This window comes from Acyrthosiphon pisum, chromosome A2, assembly GCF_005508785.2.
Source record: "Acyrthosiphon pisum isolate AL4f chromosome A2, pea_aphid_22Mar2018_4r6ur, whole genome shotgun sequence".
Lineage (NCBI taxonomy): Eukaryota > Metazoa > Arthropoda > Insecta > Hemiptera > Aphididae > Acyrthosiphon > Acyrthosiphon pisum.
Window position 1 is genome coordinate 65,528,459 of NC_042495.1, and position 15,515 is coordinate 65,543,973.

The window sequence follows — 15,515 nt, forward strand, 5'->3', positions numbered from 1 at the left end:
AGTTTTCAAATTTTTTTAGTTTTTTTTTTCTATAAATATCAATAAAGTTTTATCTGTTGGGCCAAAAAGTGTATAAATTTAATACAAAGCTCCTGATATATTGTTACAATATCAGTTGAAAAATATTAAAAATACATAGGCACAATTTTTTTTTATAAGCATTTAAAGATCAAATTTGGACAAAATTTATCAAATTTTAATTTGAAAAATTATTTTGTAGTTAAAAATTTATAAAATGTTCAATTTTTGTATCTAAGAATTGAAAATTTAAAACAAGATTCCACGTAAGTAATTAATACTGTTACCAAAAAATCTAAAAAATACATTTACGCAGTTTATTTTTATAGTCATTTTAAGTACAAATTTGGACGAAATTACATATTAAAAACCTAGGATAACTATTTTAGTTATTTTGTTGTGATTGTATAATATTATTCGTGGGTACTTGAAACTTCTAAAGTATACTATTATATATCTATGATAGTACCACGGTTTTTTGTTATGTATAACGCGTTATAACTTATAATTACCTAATAGATATTATGATATGATTAATTTGGAATTTATTATAGGTACCTATTATAGGTCAATTTTTTTTTAATACCATAGATAAGTATATATATGTCTAATACATAGACTGATATACCGTCTCCGCTCAGAATCGTTTTTCTTATACAGTGATATTATATCATTGAATTCAAATTTAATACTGTCCATTATACAGTGACCCACTTCTAACCTACTGTACAGCAGAGCGACATCCACTTACCCACCTTTTTAAATATCATAGTATTAAATTTTCAAGATTTTTACTCAACAAATAACATTTTATTGACATTTATAGAAATAAAAACAACAAAAAAATTGAAACTGAAAATGGCCAAAAACAGTTCAAAACAAACCAGTAAAAATTTAATATATCTACGGTCATTTGTTTTAGAGTTACACATAAAACCAAAATCGATTTTGTCAAAAACCATAAGCATTGTTTCAAGTTAAATCGACAAAATTCATCAAAATCTCGAACTTTTCAAATTATTTTGTAATATTTTTAGTGATCAATATAAATATATTTGGTACCTATAACATATGTAATAAACTAATGGAAGGAAAATTGTGTTCACATGACGTGGGGAGAATGATAATATGCAATCGCCCACCTGCAGTCTATGATGCCGTCTGGAGTCTATACTCACAGAATTTATGGCTCGTTCATATATCATTAATAATGAGAGGTTTTCGCTTAAATAAGTATATAAGTATTTAAGTATTATCAAGAAATATAAAATCTACATAATATTATTGTAGTACCTGTTTTATTATTCACTGTTTTTATTCGTTCGGAGATAATAATTTGAGTTTATAACTGATGATGATGTTGATATATATTATGCTTATAAATTATAATCATATCATGGACAGTAGTACTGTCACACTACCTATTTAAAATTCAAAATGTTTGTTTTGATTCATCAAACATGTAATTTCAGTAAAAGCAAAAGTTGATTTAAGAAATTGTATTTTATTATATTATGCGTATTTTTGTAGTACCTACCACATACCTGTACCTGATTAATATTATACAATTTGTTTTTCGTATAAAATTTCGCAAATTTAGATATTTTAAAATCAAAAATAAATAACAACATATGTAGGTACCTATATAATAATTCTTATACAGTGTATATACGTACAATTTTGGCAATGGCTAATTTCAAGGTTTATTCAAGATCACCCAATTTTGTAATTGGCAACCACCATCATATCTATAAATAATAACACCGCACAAAAATAATGAGAGCTTCCTACCATCATGCAGTCACAATATTGCCGTAGGTCCCGCGTGAAAAATAACTAGCTTCGAAAATGACGACCGTCTTCGCCCGAATAGTAAAGTTTTCAATCGCCTACCCAGTTACCCGGGGAATGGCTTCGTATGCAGTGATATGGCCGACCGGATGTCTTATACAACAAATGGCTTTTGGAGATGAACAATTTGACTTTGCCAGGGCAGCTCGGTTTGGACTGTTTGGAGCATTTTATGTGGCACCGACTTTAAATGCATGGCTAACTGTTGCACGTTACTTATATCCAAAGAATGATCTCCGTAGCGCTATCATAAAAGTGAGATAACAAGGTTCAACCCCACACAAATAGTTAACAAATTATACAAATAATATCAAAATTAATATTTATCAGGCACTTTTGGAGCAAGTAACGTATTCACCTTGTGCGATGGTGAGCTTTTATTTTGGTATGTCTTTACTGGAGGGGAAGACGGTCGAGGAAGCGAAAAAAGAAGTAGAAAAAAAGTTTTTACCAACATATAAGGTACAAAATTTGATGATCTTTGTTAATGGCCGCCAAAACATAATATAATATAGTTTGTTTTAAACAACATTAAAATGCAACTTAAAATAATTAAATTTAAATTAAAATAGGTAAGTAGGTATTTATAAAAATTAGAAATTTTTTTTTAATTTATCATTATACTCAGTTACTGAAAATAGTATAAACATACTATAGGTAACATACTATATAAGTCTGAAGTTATGAGAAGGCTTTTCTGTAATAAATAATAACGATACAATACATATTAGTGATCTTAAATACATTTTTTTTTCATTTTACCGATATACAAGTACCAGTATTCTAGTAGATATAATTGCTATAAAATCTATAATTTTGAAATCACGATTGATTATTTTTCTGTGGCGTTTCAAAAGCCAAGATTCAACATATATTTAATATGTAATTAAAATCTACAGGTCTTATTAATATGTATTATACATATACATAATACATATAATGTGTACTTAAAATAATGAACAAAGTATAATTTTGATTTGACTATTGATATCTACAGTAAATTCATTAAGATGGTAATATTTAACGTCACTTTCCCAACTTAATGAAAATCAATATAAAATTTGGCTCTATGTTTTCAAAATTATTTGAAATTGTTTATTGAATACTGAATAATTATAATCGATAATGAATGCAATTAGACATAACCATATTCTACTACATTGTGTACAGTATAATACATCAGCATACAATTTCAAAAACAGATAAAAAATGACTAGAATAAATCTTTAGTGAACGTACACAGAATTATAAATTTATCTGACTGATTAATCAAGTGTTAAAAGTTACAAATTGCCTAAACAGTAAACATATTTGTACTTTTTAAATAATGAACCAATTTTTCTAATATTTGTTGTCATATTTTAAAAGTTGCATTAAAATTTAGTAAATTCAATTGTGAAGTTATTATATTATTATTTGGTAATAACTTTATTTTCTACTTATTTTACAAAACAGGTGGGTGTAGCGGTTTGGCCTTTACTACAGGTGTTCAATTATACAATGATTCCAGAAAAAAATAGGATTCCATTTGTTAGTCTATGCAGTCTAGCATGGAGTTCATTTTTAGCTTATATGAATCACTGTAGTGTAAAAAAGGAAAACTTGTTAGCTATTAAATAAAGAAACAGAATCATTCCAAAAAAAATATGTATAAATATTTTATGAATATATTGTGTGTATTATGTATGTATATTGTATATTAAAAAAAAATAATTGTAATATAGTAGTAAATACTAAATATATTTTTAACTGTTATATTTTTTTTTATATACTTATGGTTCTGAAAACATTGAATCCGGTTTGTGCAGTACTTATAAGAACTCCAGTAATTTGAGGATGCCAATGAAGCTCTTTAATAGATTCTTGTCCTTGGTGAATAAACAAAAGCTGTGGTGGAATTTCCTAGATAAAATAATCAAACATTTAACATTATCAAATAATTAGTTAAATAAATTAAAAATATAAACACTTCTAGTGGACCTCAAAAATTAAATTATAATATTAATATATGACTATTAAGTATGAGCATATCGAGTATTACAGGTGGCCCCATCTGTCTCAGCAATGCTAAGCCCGTCTACAGTCTAACTATGTCATTACGGAAGTCAGTTACTCATTATTATTTTACTATATGGCTTACTATAAAAAGGTTTTTTTTTTAAATAATTAATTTAAATTCTATACTTTTATGTCATCTTGGTCATTGGTAGTATCCCTTTCAACAGCTAAATCCCAAATAGCTATTTGATCATCTTCACCACCAGAAGCAAACACAGAACTATCATCTGGACTCCATTCAACTGTTGTAATAGCACTAGTGTGATGTTTGAATACAGCTAGTTCTTTACCTTTCTAATTCAATAAATTACTATTAGAATCATATTTTACGTTAAATTATATAAGATATAAAAGTGTATACTTTAAATTGTCTCAAATCCCAAATCATAAGTTTTCCATCATCACCACCAGAAACAATTAATGGTTCTTTTTTGTTCCAATTTATAACATTAATATCACTATCATGAGCGTCAGCAATTGTCAACATATTGGCTTTATTTGGTGCTAATCGTGTATCCCATATCCTTAACCTGTTAAATAAAAAATAAGTATTAAGCTGTAGATCATATTTTATACTGCTAAAAAAAATCTATTGTATTTACTTACGATTTGTCTACAGAGCAAGAAGCAAGCACATTTACTTCATTTGGAGACCATTGTAAATCTTCAACAGATTCTTTATGTCCACCTAATGAATGTAAATTAACAACCCAACCACTTTCACTTGGTTTCCATGTATGAATATTTCCTTTACAATCACCACTAGCTAAAAATCCTAATTATAAAAAAAATTAATTAATATTTAATTTTTAATTTTTATATTATAAAAGATAACAATTTAATTAATACCCGGAGCCTTGGAAGACCAATCTAAAGCAAATCCTTCATCTCTATGACCAGAGTACGAATATAAAGGTTTATGTTCAGACATTATTCTCTTAGGAGCAGCTTTACCATACTTTTTTTTCTTTTCCTCGCTTCCAATTTTACGATTTCTATTAGCTTTTTCGACGTCTTTCAATTTACTATTTAAATCATAAATATTGACAATTCCTCTTTCAGACCATACAGCTGCAAATACTTTGTCATCAACTGTAGTATTCTATTAACATTTAAAACAAATAAATATTTTACACATTTTGTAGAGAATTTGTTTCAAAACAATGGGATATAGTATTTTGAAAGAAAATCGTTTGGTACAGTAAAAATATCTGATAATAATGTATACCGCTAATGACAGTAGAATAAGAGAAATGTAGTGTTATATAATTTTAAAATGCATTAAGTGTTAAATGAATAAATAAAAATATTTTTTACTTGTTTGTAAGCAACTACTGTGCTTATTATATACTTTGTAGAGCAATAGTTGTATAATAAATAGTTCAGACTACATAGTCTTCATTATACCGCAATCCATGCATTTAATGTTAAAATGTATTAAACAAAATTATGGTAATTTACCCTAATTCGGTTAACAGTGCCCAAATGAGGAATTGATGATATCTGCAACACAGGTTGATCTTTAGATTCATCATCATCACTGTCAGACTCAACGTCTGAATCATCTGATGAACTACTCTCATCATTTTTAATCGCATTTAAGTTTGATAGCTAAAACAAATAATTGTAGCATAATATAATAAAACAATTTCTCAATCAAAACACTAATAATAATTTAAATAATGCTAAGTGTTGGTAGTTGACATTTAAGGGATGTTGAGTAAAATGTTACCTTCATAACAAACACACAATTATCTTTAGGTTTTTCTGCTTGGCTTCCAGCAACCAAATACATAGAATGTGGAAAGTCGCTACGGTTACAACCCATGTCATCAACGATCACGTCAAAACTCAAACACGGCAACCCTGATGGTTTACATGGGAAATAGACAATTATATTTTAGAACAATAAGTATGGAAGTTTGCAAATTATATAAATCCTAAATTATAAAATGTACCAGAATCGATATCATGCAGCATGTGGTAAGCGGATGGATCGAATACCAACGACTCGTCTTCCTGCATCTGATGACCTGGCAAGTAAACTTGTCGTGGTTCTTTTTTAATAGCCCCAGAAGATTCGCCGGCTTCGTCATTTTCATCGTCGACGACCATTTCGTCTTCACTTTCGTGTTCAGAGTCAGACATTTTTCCAGTTAATGTTTTCACGACGCTGTTCCGACTGAAGACCTACCCAACTACCTAGTAATTACCTAGTCAGTTGTAGTCAATAGTCACTATAGACTTGAGAATTATAATAATATACGAATTATAATTTACAGAAGGTAACCACTAAACGCTGGATGAAATTACAATAATGTTGATTATTGACATGTTTCTCATTTCGACCACGAGGTAGCTCATTGCTCGAGTAATCAAAAATTCTACTATCAATCTACATTCAACAATCAAGAGAAAAATCATAGATAAGTACAACTGATGATAACAGCAAATAATAATAATTTTTATAACGAATAGAGGTCCTCACGAGAGCTCATAGATAATAATATAAATATAATATAATATAATATTTTATCTATGCTAGAGCTCTGATCTCAATGAGATAGATGGTCAAAATTTAAAAAATGTATATACAACTGAGTAATTAAATTAACCACAGTTTAATAAGTGAAAAAAAATAATTATAGGAAACATGTGAGCATCCCGCATCAGGCAAATCAAAAACCAAACAAAATTTAAAAAAAAATTCAAATAAAATTTTATAAAATAAATATATAGGTACATTTGAATTTCCAAGATTCATAAAAAATTAATTTGACTTTCCGGTAAACTCGTAAACTTGGTATCGATGAATCTTATATTACATTTAAACACCTTTGAAATAAAAAAAAAATTGTTGTGAATTACCTACTAATAGTACTAACTATCTAAATGATTTGCAAATGTTATCGTAATTTTGACGAATATCGAACTTTAGAGGCTCATAAAAAATTATTGTCAATTTACATTCAACTTTATTTTAAAACCACACTATTAACAACCTTGTACTAAATTTTAAAGTTTTATGACAGTGAAAAATTATTTATCGACAAAAATTTCAAAGAAACAAGAAAATTTCCCATCGAAATTAACGATTTAAATTAAATCATAAATACATTCTAAAAAAATTTTCTTTCTACGCTATAGAGGGGGAGGGGGGTTGGTCTGAGAATAAAAATTGGCGACGGGGAAACAGAAAATTTGGCCTGTTTTTGGGATAATAACAAAATATTTATATGTTATTGGCTTAAGTTGCCCACATTTTCGACAGGCCCAGGCGGGGTTTCCACCCCAGCTAGTCCGCCCCTAGAAACTCTCAAAATATCAAGTTTTTGTTTCTGCAATTGAACAATTCCATACTATAATATCCATTTTAATTTTAAATTAGTAGGTATATCATTGCCCGTTTCATATAAAACAATGACTATTGCTTAGGTATATACTATATAGGTAGGGGCTAGGGACGTTGGGCTCGAAAGTTATAGGAGCTTAAAAAATGTAAAATATACATGCAAATATGCACGTTGATATTGAAAAATATGCATGAAAAATGTCAAATATTGAAATATACAAAAAAGTTTAGTAATAATTATTCATAAAAATCCAATACTCCAAAAAACCCATTTTATGTTGTTATTAATTTGCACTAAAAGAAATGTAGAATTTGGAAACATAAATTTATAATATTTAAAATATGGCGAAAAACTTGAAAACTGTATGGCATTTTGACATTTTATTGAACTGAAAAATATATTACGAACTTGGGTTTTTCGTTGGGAATTCAGTTGGGCCGCACTAAACGGGTTTTTGTTTTAATTTAGGTATTTTACATTAACATGATTGCCAATTAGTAATTACCATTTAACCATTATGGCATTAATATACATATAATATTGTAAAATAATATAATATTGTAATTCATCGACGTTTTGGATATACTTAGTTGAATTTTATAGGAGACAACCTTCAGAGAATCGACATTCGACGTTAAAGAAAGTTCGATGGACAGGCGGACAGCCACAGCTGTAGGTACTAAGCATCAGCATCACGACGGTGAATGGGTTGTGCTACGATTCGATATACGACCACGGAGCACGGAGGAGAAATTTGCTGGAAGTCTGCGATGATGTGCTATGTGCCTACTGCCTATCGGCTAATAAGAAGAATTGGGTCTAGGTGAGTGTCACTAATTATTGACGCATTGCATGTTCGGCAGACGCCATGATGAGACCTAGTCAAATCGAACCACAAATGGATGAATATGGTTCTAAAAGCGCAGTATATTATTACATTTTATTTGTTCGTTATATGTATGTACGTCAAATAATGCGTAAAATGTGATTTGTTTTAATTTATCATTGGTTCGATTAATCTATATATCATACGAAATGTGTGTTTGATATCATATTATTATATTTGAGTAATATACATAATAATAATATGATATATCAGTTATTATTATAATAATTATTTTCAATAACATATATTTTGAACATTGTAATAATTAAATGTTTTTATTTTTTGCTTATTCGATCATTTTTGTGTTTTCCTACATTATTTGTTTTATGTGTAATTTTCGTTTTAACTGATTAAAAATTATTATTTTAATTGGTTGCTTTTAATATTGAATTACGATTCATTTAGGCTTAACCTCCCTCACAATAACGTTACCGAAGTCTAAGAAAACTCCGTTTTTGTAAATATGTTGATCATGAGTCACATAGGCGCAAATAGCGTTTGAAATTTGGGGGGGGGGCTAATAGGGCTAATAGGGCCTTACTTTGATAATATTGAATAAGCTTAAAACAAAATGTAGGAAATGTTTGGGAGGGCTATGGACATTTTTGGGGGGCTTAGCCCCTAAAGCCCCTCCCCCCTATTTGCGCCTATGATGAGTCATGACGACAGTGGCACAAGAGGTTATGCTCAGTGGTGAGATGGGCCATTTAAGTATTATATTCATTTACTTACTGATAGTTGTAATTTCTTCGGTGATAAAATTAGAATTATTATTATTTCTATTACCTATTATAGTAGTTGTACCTATACACCCGTAAACTACTATACGTCCACGTGACCAAAACCACAATAGTCAATATATTTTATTGAGATTTGTAATTTAACAAAAACACTGTTGGTTAACACTTAACTCACACGAGCATGTTCAGTGAGGAACATTTTCCTGTTGAAAGAAATAAAACTAAAAATATATTTCTTAACGAAAAAAATAATACCAGAATAGATTAACAACCAAAAATGTAGATAAATGTATATACATTTTGAACTGTGTGAATTTAGAATCGTTAATTTTACAAATGTCAACACAACAATAATTAATAAGGAAAAAAAATGGGGAAAAAAATAACACCAGATGAGACATAATAAGCACGGGGAGTGGTACGAGATGGCGAAGTGTAACGGTCTACTGCAGGTCACCCTCTACGCGTTCTCCCGGGCGGTCCTATGGGCGGACGAGTGGAGTCGACGGCGCGTTTGCACGCGGATCAGCGGATGACGACCATCGTGACTTAGGTAGGCCAAGTCCGTCGGAGGGCAAGGACCGACCGCGATATGACGGTCTGCCGTCGGCGGCGAGCGACTAGTGCGCAACGACGACGACGCGCCTTGACAAAGTTTTGTCATGCGACGCGCAAGTGCTGAAGACGAGACCGTATGGCGACGACAACGATGTTTTTTTTTGTTAACATTTAAAGTTCAAATCTTGATAAAATACGGAAAAATCACGAAAATTATTTAATTATTTTGAGTTGAGAATTCATAAAAATTTTTCTTTTTAAATCTAAGATTTGAAAATGTAATACAAGATTCCTCATAAGTTTGTATACTTTTATCAAATAAAAATGTCCACAAGCAAATCAAATTAAATTTTTATGAGCGTTTGAATTTTATATTTTTACAACATTGGATATTTACTCGATTTCTCATGTAGCGATTTTGTTAGTAATTAAAAAACGAATAACTGTAGATAGGTAGGTACATGAAAATTTCACTGAATGTTCATATTCTCATTTTCTAGACACCATCATATTATTTTGAAAATATTTTTACTCTTTTTTACCTGATTCCGTGCATTGTCCGTTTACAATAATTTTGGTTTTTATTTCTATTATTGTCAATAAAATGTTAGTTGTTGGGTAAAAAAGCGTGAAAATGTAATACAGGCCTCACTAAACCAAAATCCCGTTTTATGACTTCTCTCTCTATACGCTGTCCTTTTTATTAGGTCTATTGTTGTATTTCACGTAGTTTTATGATTTGTTGATGATCATTTGTGGGGCTTTTACTATAATTATTCATAATATAACCAACGAATTCTATAGAAGTCTGTGTCCTGTAAATATAATATAATGGTCAGTGGATAGAGCTACTCGAATACTCGATATAGATATTTTGTGCCAATATAGACCCCAGTTTTTAGTTATTTTGTATTGATTGACGATTGTTGCCGACATACATTTTGAAAAATATCTTGCTTATTCTTAAACCCAAAAAATAGGTACTCAGAATTTTTAAGATAATATACCATAATGGCTTAAATGCTTAATGGTGCTCAAAATATCTATTCTGTGGTAGTACAGTACCATGGTATTTTGTCGGATTTTCAGAATGGAGTTTGGTCGTTAATTCCGTGGCAATGGTTGTTTGTCCCATGTCCCACTATGGTTTGTCCGTGGCATTAGAGATGTCAATCATTTTGCACAAAATGTTAGGATAAAATGTTTATTTCTGAGAAAAAGGCAACACTGTATTTAAAATGTTTGATGTTTGAAAGTTTGATAACGCGAAATTGACTTTTTTCTCTTTTTTCTCCATATGTATATATATTACTCTATGTTTTTCTCTGCCAATGGATTTGTATATAGTATTCAGAATTCTTATCTAATAATTAATAAATAATACCTATAAAATATTATAATATTATTTTATAGTTTGGGATTGGACGATTGTTGTATACTGTATAGTCTGCTCTAAACTATCTACTGGAACTTTACTGTTGATTTAAATATTTTTTTTGTGAATTTATTGACATTTAAATTCATTAGTGAACGCTTAACAAATTAGAAATGGCTGCAGTTGAATCACTTGTAAAAGTCGAAGAAAAACCTGTCAACAGAGAAAAAGTAAACATTAATACTTAAAATACCTAATATTGATTTACCAATAAATATGATTATTTTTTCATTTCAGACTTGCCCATTATTGTTAAGGGTATTCTGTGCAATGGGACATCATAATAATTTATCGGAATACTATCGCGGCGCTGTGCCTGGGAATGAACTTCAAATATATACATGGTGCATATTGCCTATAGGCTAAATGAATAACTTTTCTTCTTCTCTCCCAACTATTATGGGGTTAGCAACCCTTATCTTATATCTCCAGAGGGATCTATCTTGCACATCACCTTAGTCCTTACTCACAAACTATTTACATCTTATTCAACTAAGCATAAAACAATATTTATTTTTATTTATTTTTAGGATGGACGCTACTCTACGTGAATTGACTGGCCTGATTAAAGAGGTAAACATTGAGTCTCGAGTCCGTGGAACAACATTTGATTTTGTTCTAGTATCACCAGAATATAATTGCCCAAGGTTCAATGCATTTGAAATCGGCCTTACTGTTGCTGGAAATAGATCTCCAGATGATTCAAAAACATTAGGGAACACAAGGTATAGATGGAAGTTATAATTAATATACATTTTTAAATCACTTAAACAGGGTCTCAAAACTTTTAAAGACTACATAACTTAAATTTGCGGGCCAAACCATTTATTATCACATTTAAATTTTTTAGTTTCAAATAAATGCAATGGATAGTTTCCTTTAGGATTATTTGCTGTAATTTGAATGCTTGTAAAAACTTGTCTGTTGGCTGTAGTTTGAAAAACCTTACTTTAAAATGCACATTATACTTAACACCCAATTCATAATATAAACATATACTTACTTACTTTTAATAAATTAACAAAGGTAATTGAAAGAACATAATTTAAGTATTATAATATAAGCTAGCTGACATGGCGATGTGTTGCTATTGCTAGGCTTTTGTGATTATGCGAGCAATATATTATCAGGTAGGCAATCTACCATACCAGTTTTCTTAAGTTCATGCATTTGCATGTTTATCTTGCAACACAGGAAGAAAACATGCTAACTGAGATATAAATTTATTTCATAACAATAGTAAGAAAAATAAAAAGTTAAATATTGCACAATTTTTCATATTTTGGGTGTAAAGGCATATTTGGCATATAGTTTTTTTTTTAGAGTTATTAGCGCATATTAATTATCACATAAAAAAAAAATGTTTAAATAAATAAATATTTGAATTTTTTTTTGTTTCTTATTTACATTCCCATTTACAAAATTTTAGTATTTGTTTTGATTTATTTTTATTTTGAACGACTATATTAGTTTTAAGTGTTCATTACTCAGTAACACAGGAATGGGTTGCCGCCGACTACGTTTCTTAACTTGAACTGAGTATGGAGGAAGTTATAAGGTCTTACAATGACCGTTAAGTTGAAGAATGAAGAAGATGTTGGTACCTGAGAGGGTTAATATTCTGAGGAAATCTTACTAATATAAAAGCTATTAAAAAATTATGATTATAATTATGTTTTCAATAATATTACAACCATTTATTTTAATAAACTATTTTAAGAAAAACTTTTCAACTTAAATATTATTGTACATCAAAAATGACGTTTCTATAAACCCCCACAGATATTGAAACATGTGGGTATTTTCCAGGGTTGGCACGAAAAAGCCCACCCCGAAAAACCCGGGCTGCTTTTCTAGGTTAAACTCACTAATTTTTTTTGAAAAAACCCATAAAACCCGGGTTACTTTTCTGGATAAAATAGAAGTTCACTCTTATTTTTTTTTTAACTTTTGTTAATTTTCAGAAAAAATTACCTTATAGGTATTATTTATTTTTCTAATTAAAATATTAAATTGATTTGAAAAAAACTTAATAATTATTTTTTTAATTAGGTAGGTACAATTTAAAGAATAAAATAGAAAAAATTACACACTAATGATCAATGGAAATTTTTTATTTTTAATAAAATTCTATTCTATTTTTAATAAAATATTCCGATTTTTATTTTTTTCAGATGGGTTTTTTCAGAAAAGCTCCGATAAAACCGCCCATTAATATTTTAAAATAAAACTACTGGGTTTTTTCTAAAACCAACCCTGGTATTTTCCAGTATATAATTTGAGATAATATATCATCGAAAATTCAGCATCTTCAAAACCTCTTGTCTGTAAATATGTACAATATTATTGTAATAAATTGATAATAATTTAACTCAAAATAAAAATAAAAAGGAATAAAAAAAGCCAAAATGAAATTTATACCATTTTAAAATAAATTAAATAAATACATTTATACAAGAATTATCTTTCTACCATTTGAAAAAAAAAACATGTTTTCAATTCCAAACTTTATTGAGTACTAATAATGAACTTTTCAATATTTAAAATGTAGTCTATAGTTATAAATTTATAATGTATTAATTGAATGCATATTTCATGATTATTATTTTTTTTTAATATTAATATAATAAATACATAGGTTAAACACTGATACTATATTACTGTATTGATAATTTGATAATTATGTTACAGATTTTCTATTGGTGATTATTTAGATGTTTGCATAACTCCTCCAGAGCGTTTTATGAGAAGACCAGCACCAATGCGTTACCGTAAATAAATATATTTTTAATATTTGTAATTCTCTATTAATTTAAACATTTTTTTAGATTTTTATATGAAACTCAATTATATTAAATATAATTTTACTGAATAACTACGATTAAAAAAAAAATTATATATTTATATAGATAAATAACAAATAATTATGTAATATAAGCCAATGGTCCTGTTACAAAACTTAAACTTTAATAAAAATAAAATAAAATAACAGATATTTAATCATACTTATTTTATTAATACAGCAAACTTGTTAAATCTCTGTTGCTAATATTTTATAGTAAGTTTGGGAATGTGATACGAACAAACTACAAAATATTGATTCTCGAAAAAAATCCCTGTTATTTAGATAAATCTGCGATAGGGAATTGAGAGTTGCTTGTAGATATATGTCCATATTGTATACTCATTAATACAATTTTGTAATGATTTTACATTATCTTGTTAGTGTGTAAACGCAAAGTATGAAGTTATCGTTATATTTTGAAGAAAAAATTGAACCCATTACGACTATTGATTATTATTATGAATATTGAACATAATAAAGTATGAACCAATTATCCATTAGACATTTTTTCAAGACTCAAGTCATTAAAAATATCCAAGTTTAAATCAGAGATGACTAACCTATAGGAAACCCAAATATATTTTTATTGATAATTCATTTTTTGTTTTTTTTTTTTCAGTTAAGAAAAAAAAACCTTTCACTCATTGAACAATAATTTGGTATCCTGTATCTACAATAAGAAACCATCTCAGCTCAGAAAAAATGCCATGTTCAATTAAAGTCAATAATATTTAGAATACAAGAATTGAATTGGTCTGCAAAATACTAATTTCCATATGAAACAATCTGTTTATTATTTATCATAATGTAAAACTATTAAAATGTACTTAAATGTACTAAAAATTATAATATACATTAGCCTATTCAGTGTGTAGTATAGTAATATCTATATTTGACAGATTGAATCATTTTTCGTACAAAAAAGTTTGTAATTTGTAATTTTTTTTAAATTCGTATTATAAGTAAATATATAAAAAATTTTAAGTAATAAATGCGCTGATTGATGTTTAACAAGTAATATTTAAATATTTTTAATTTGTTTGATTTTCAACTCTCCCTTTATACTAATCATGTTCTAAATGTGATTTTATCTCAATTGTAGCTTTACTAAATAGAATCTTCATCTCAGGTGGCCAAGTCTACATTACAGTGGAATTTATTAATTTTAAATAACAAACCTTAAGTCCCTCCCCCCCACCATTGGGATATTCATAATAGTCAAAAATTATGTCCACAATGCTCTTAGATATTACTATTTGCCTAGTAATTTATTATTTTTCATAATATGATACATAAAAATGAAGATCTGATGGTTTTGTAAACATCTAATGGCTGAAATGCTTATAACCGGAAATTAAGTTAAAATGTTTCGCTACATGTAATTATAAAGGATACCTTAAAAGGTATCAATTTTAAATAATATGAAAAAATGTAGATAACATTCTAACATTGTGTCAATAAATAGATCATCTCTACGTACGTGGATAATTCCATAGATAAAATAGATTTTATTTGCAAAACATTTAGTCCCTCACTTCTTCCCTAAAAAAAACACAATTTTTCTTTGGTTTACATTCAATAATGCTGGCCTTACCATAGCAGTTATGTTATGCAGTTTTAATATCCCCAATTTCTCAAAACTGTATACCTGTATTTTTTTATACAATCATGAATTAAGTGTGTAAAAAAAAATAACCATCAGATTTTCACATTATACACATTGCACTTTTGCCGACAATTTACTACTGGAATGCTGAGTCTCCGAACTACT

General features: G+C 28.4%; 3 protein-coding genes across 3 annotated transcripts; 2 read left to right on the forward strand and 1 right to left on the reverse strand.

The window, feature by feature from the left end:
* The first annotated feature begins 1,722 nt into the window (after positions 1-1,722).
* LOC100159732 (PXMP2/4 family protein 4) lies at positions 1,723-3,514 on the forward strand. The gene is made up of 3 exons (XM_001949531.5): positions 1,723-2,124; positions 2,200-2,331; positions 3,325-3,514. Exons 1-3 carry the CDS (start codon positions 1,867-1,869, stop codon positions 3,487-3,489), a joined length of 555 nt encoding a protein of 184 aa, XP_001949566.1. The 5' UTR covers positions 1,723-1,866; the 3' UTR covers positions 3,490-3,514.
* On the reverse strand, positions 3,515-6,321 carry LOC100161074 (glutamate-rich WD repeat-containing protein 1). The gene is made up of 8 exons (XM_001951877.3): positions 5,886-6,321; positions 5,660-5,793; positions 5,389-5,538; positions 4,777-5,029; positions 4,534-4,702; positions 4,289-4,457; positions 4,054-4,221; positions 3,515-3,771 (listed from the first exon to the last, which is right to left on the reverse strand). Exons 1-8 carry the CDS (start codon positions 6,073-6,075, stop codon positions 3,634-3,636), a joined length of 1,371 nt encoding a protein of 456 aa, XP_001951912.1. The 5' UTR covers positions 6,076-6,321; the 3' UTR covers positions 3,515-3,633.
* A 4,534-nt stretch (positions 6,322-10,855) lies between these two features.
* On the forward strand, positions 10,856-14,762 carry LOC100163097 (histone deacetylase complex subunit SAP18). The gene is made up of 5 exons (XM_001951856.5): positions 10,856-11,069; positions 11,137-11,243; positions 11,430-11,624; positions 13,591-13,670; positions 14,364-14,762. Exons 1-5 carry the CDS (start codon positions 11,013-11,015, stop codon positions 14,390-14,392), a joined length of 468 nt encoding a protein of 155 aa, XP_001951891.1. The 5' UTR covers positions 10,856-11,012; the 3' UTR covers positions 14,393-14,762.
* Positions 14,763-15,515: the final 753 nt, after the last annotated feature.

Coding starts and splice junctions, on each gene's coding strand:
- LOC100159732 (XM_001949531.5), top strand. CDS start 1,867: ATGACGACCGTCTTCGCCCGAATAGTAAAGTTTTCAATCGCCTACCCA. Junction 2,125..2,199: donor TCCGTAGCGCTATCATAAAA/GTGAGATAACAA, acceptor AATATTTATCAG/GCACTTTTGGAGCAAGTAAC. Junction 2,332..3,324: donor AGTTTTTACCAACATATAAG/GTACAAAATTTG, acceptor TTTACAAAACAG/GTGGGTGTAGCGGTTTGGCC.
- LOC100161074 (XM_001951877.3), bottom strand. CDS start 6,075: ATGTCTGACTCTGAACACGAAAGTGAAGACGAAATGGTCGTCGACGAT. Junction 5,539..5,659: donor ATTGTGTGTTTGTTATGAAG/GTAACATTTTAC, acceptor TATTTGTTTTAG/CTATCAAACTTAAATGCGAT. Junction 4,222..4,288: donor GGGATTTGAGACAATTTAAA/GTATACACTTTT, acceptor TTATTGAATTAG/AAAGGTAAAGAACTAGCTGT.
- LOC100163097 (XM_001951856.5), top strand. CDS start 11,013: ATGGCTGCAGTTGAATCACTTGTAAAAGTCGAAGAAAAACCTGTCAAC. Junction 11,070..11,136: donor AACCTGTCAACAGAGAAAAA/GTAAACATTAAT, acceptor TTTTCATTTCAG/ACTTGCCCATTATTGTTAAG. Junction 11,625..13,590: donor AAAACATTAGGGAACACAAG/GTATAGATGGAA, acceptor ATTATGTTACAG/ATTTTCTATTGGTGATTATT.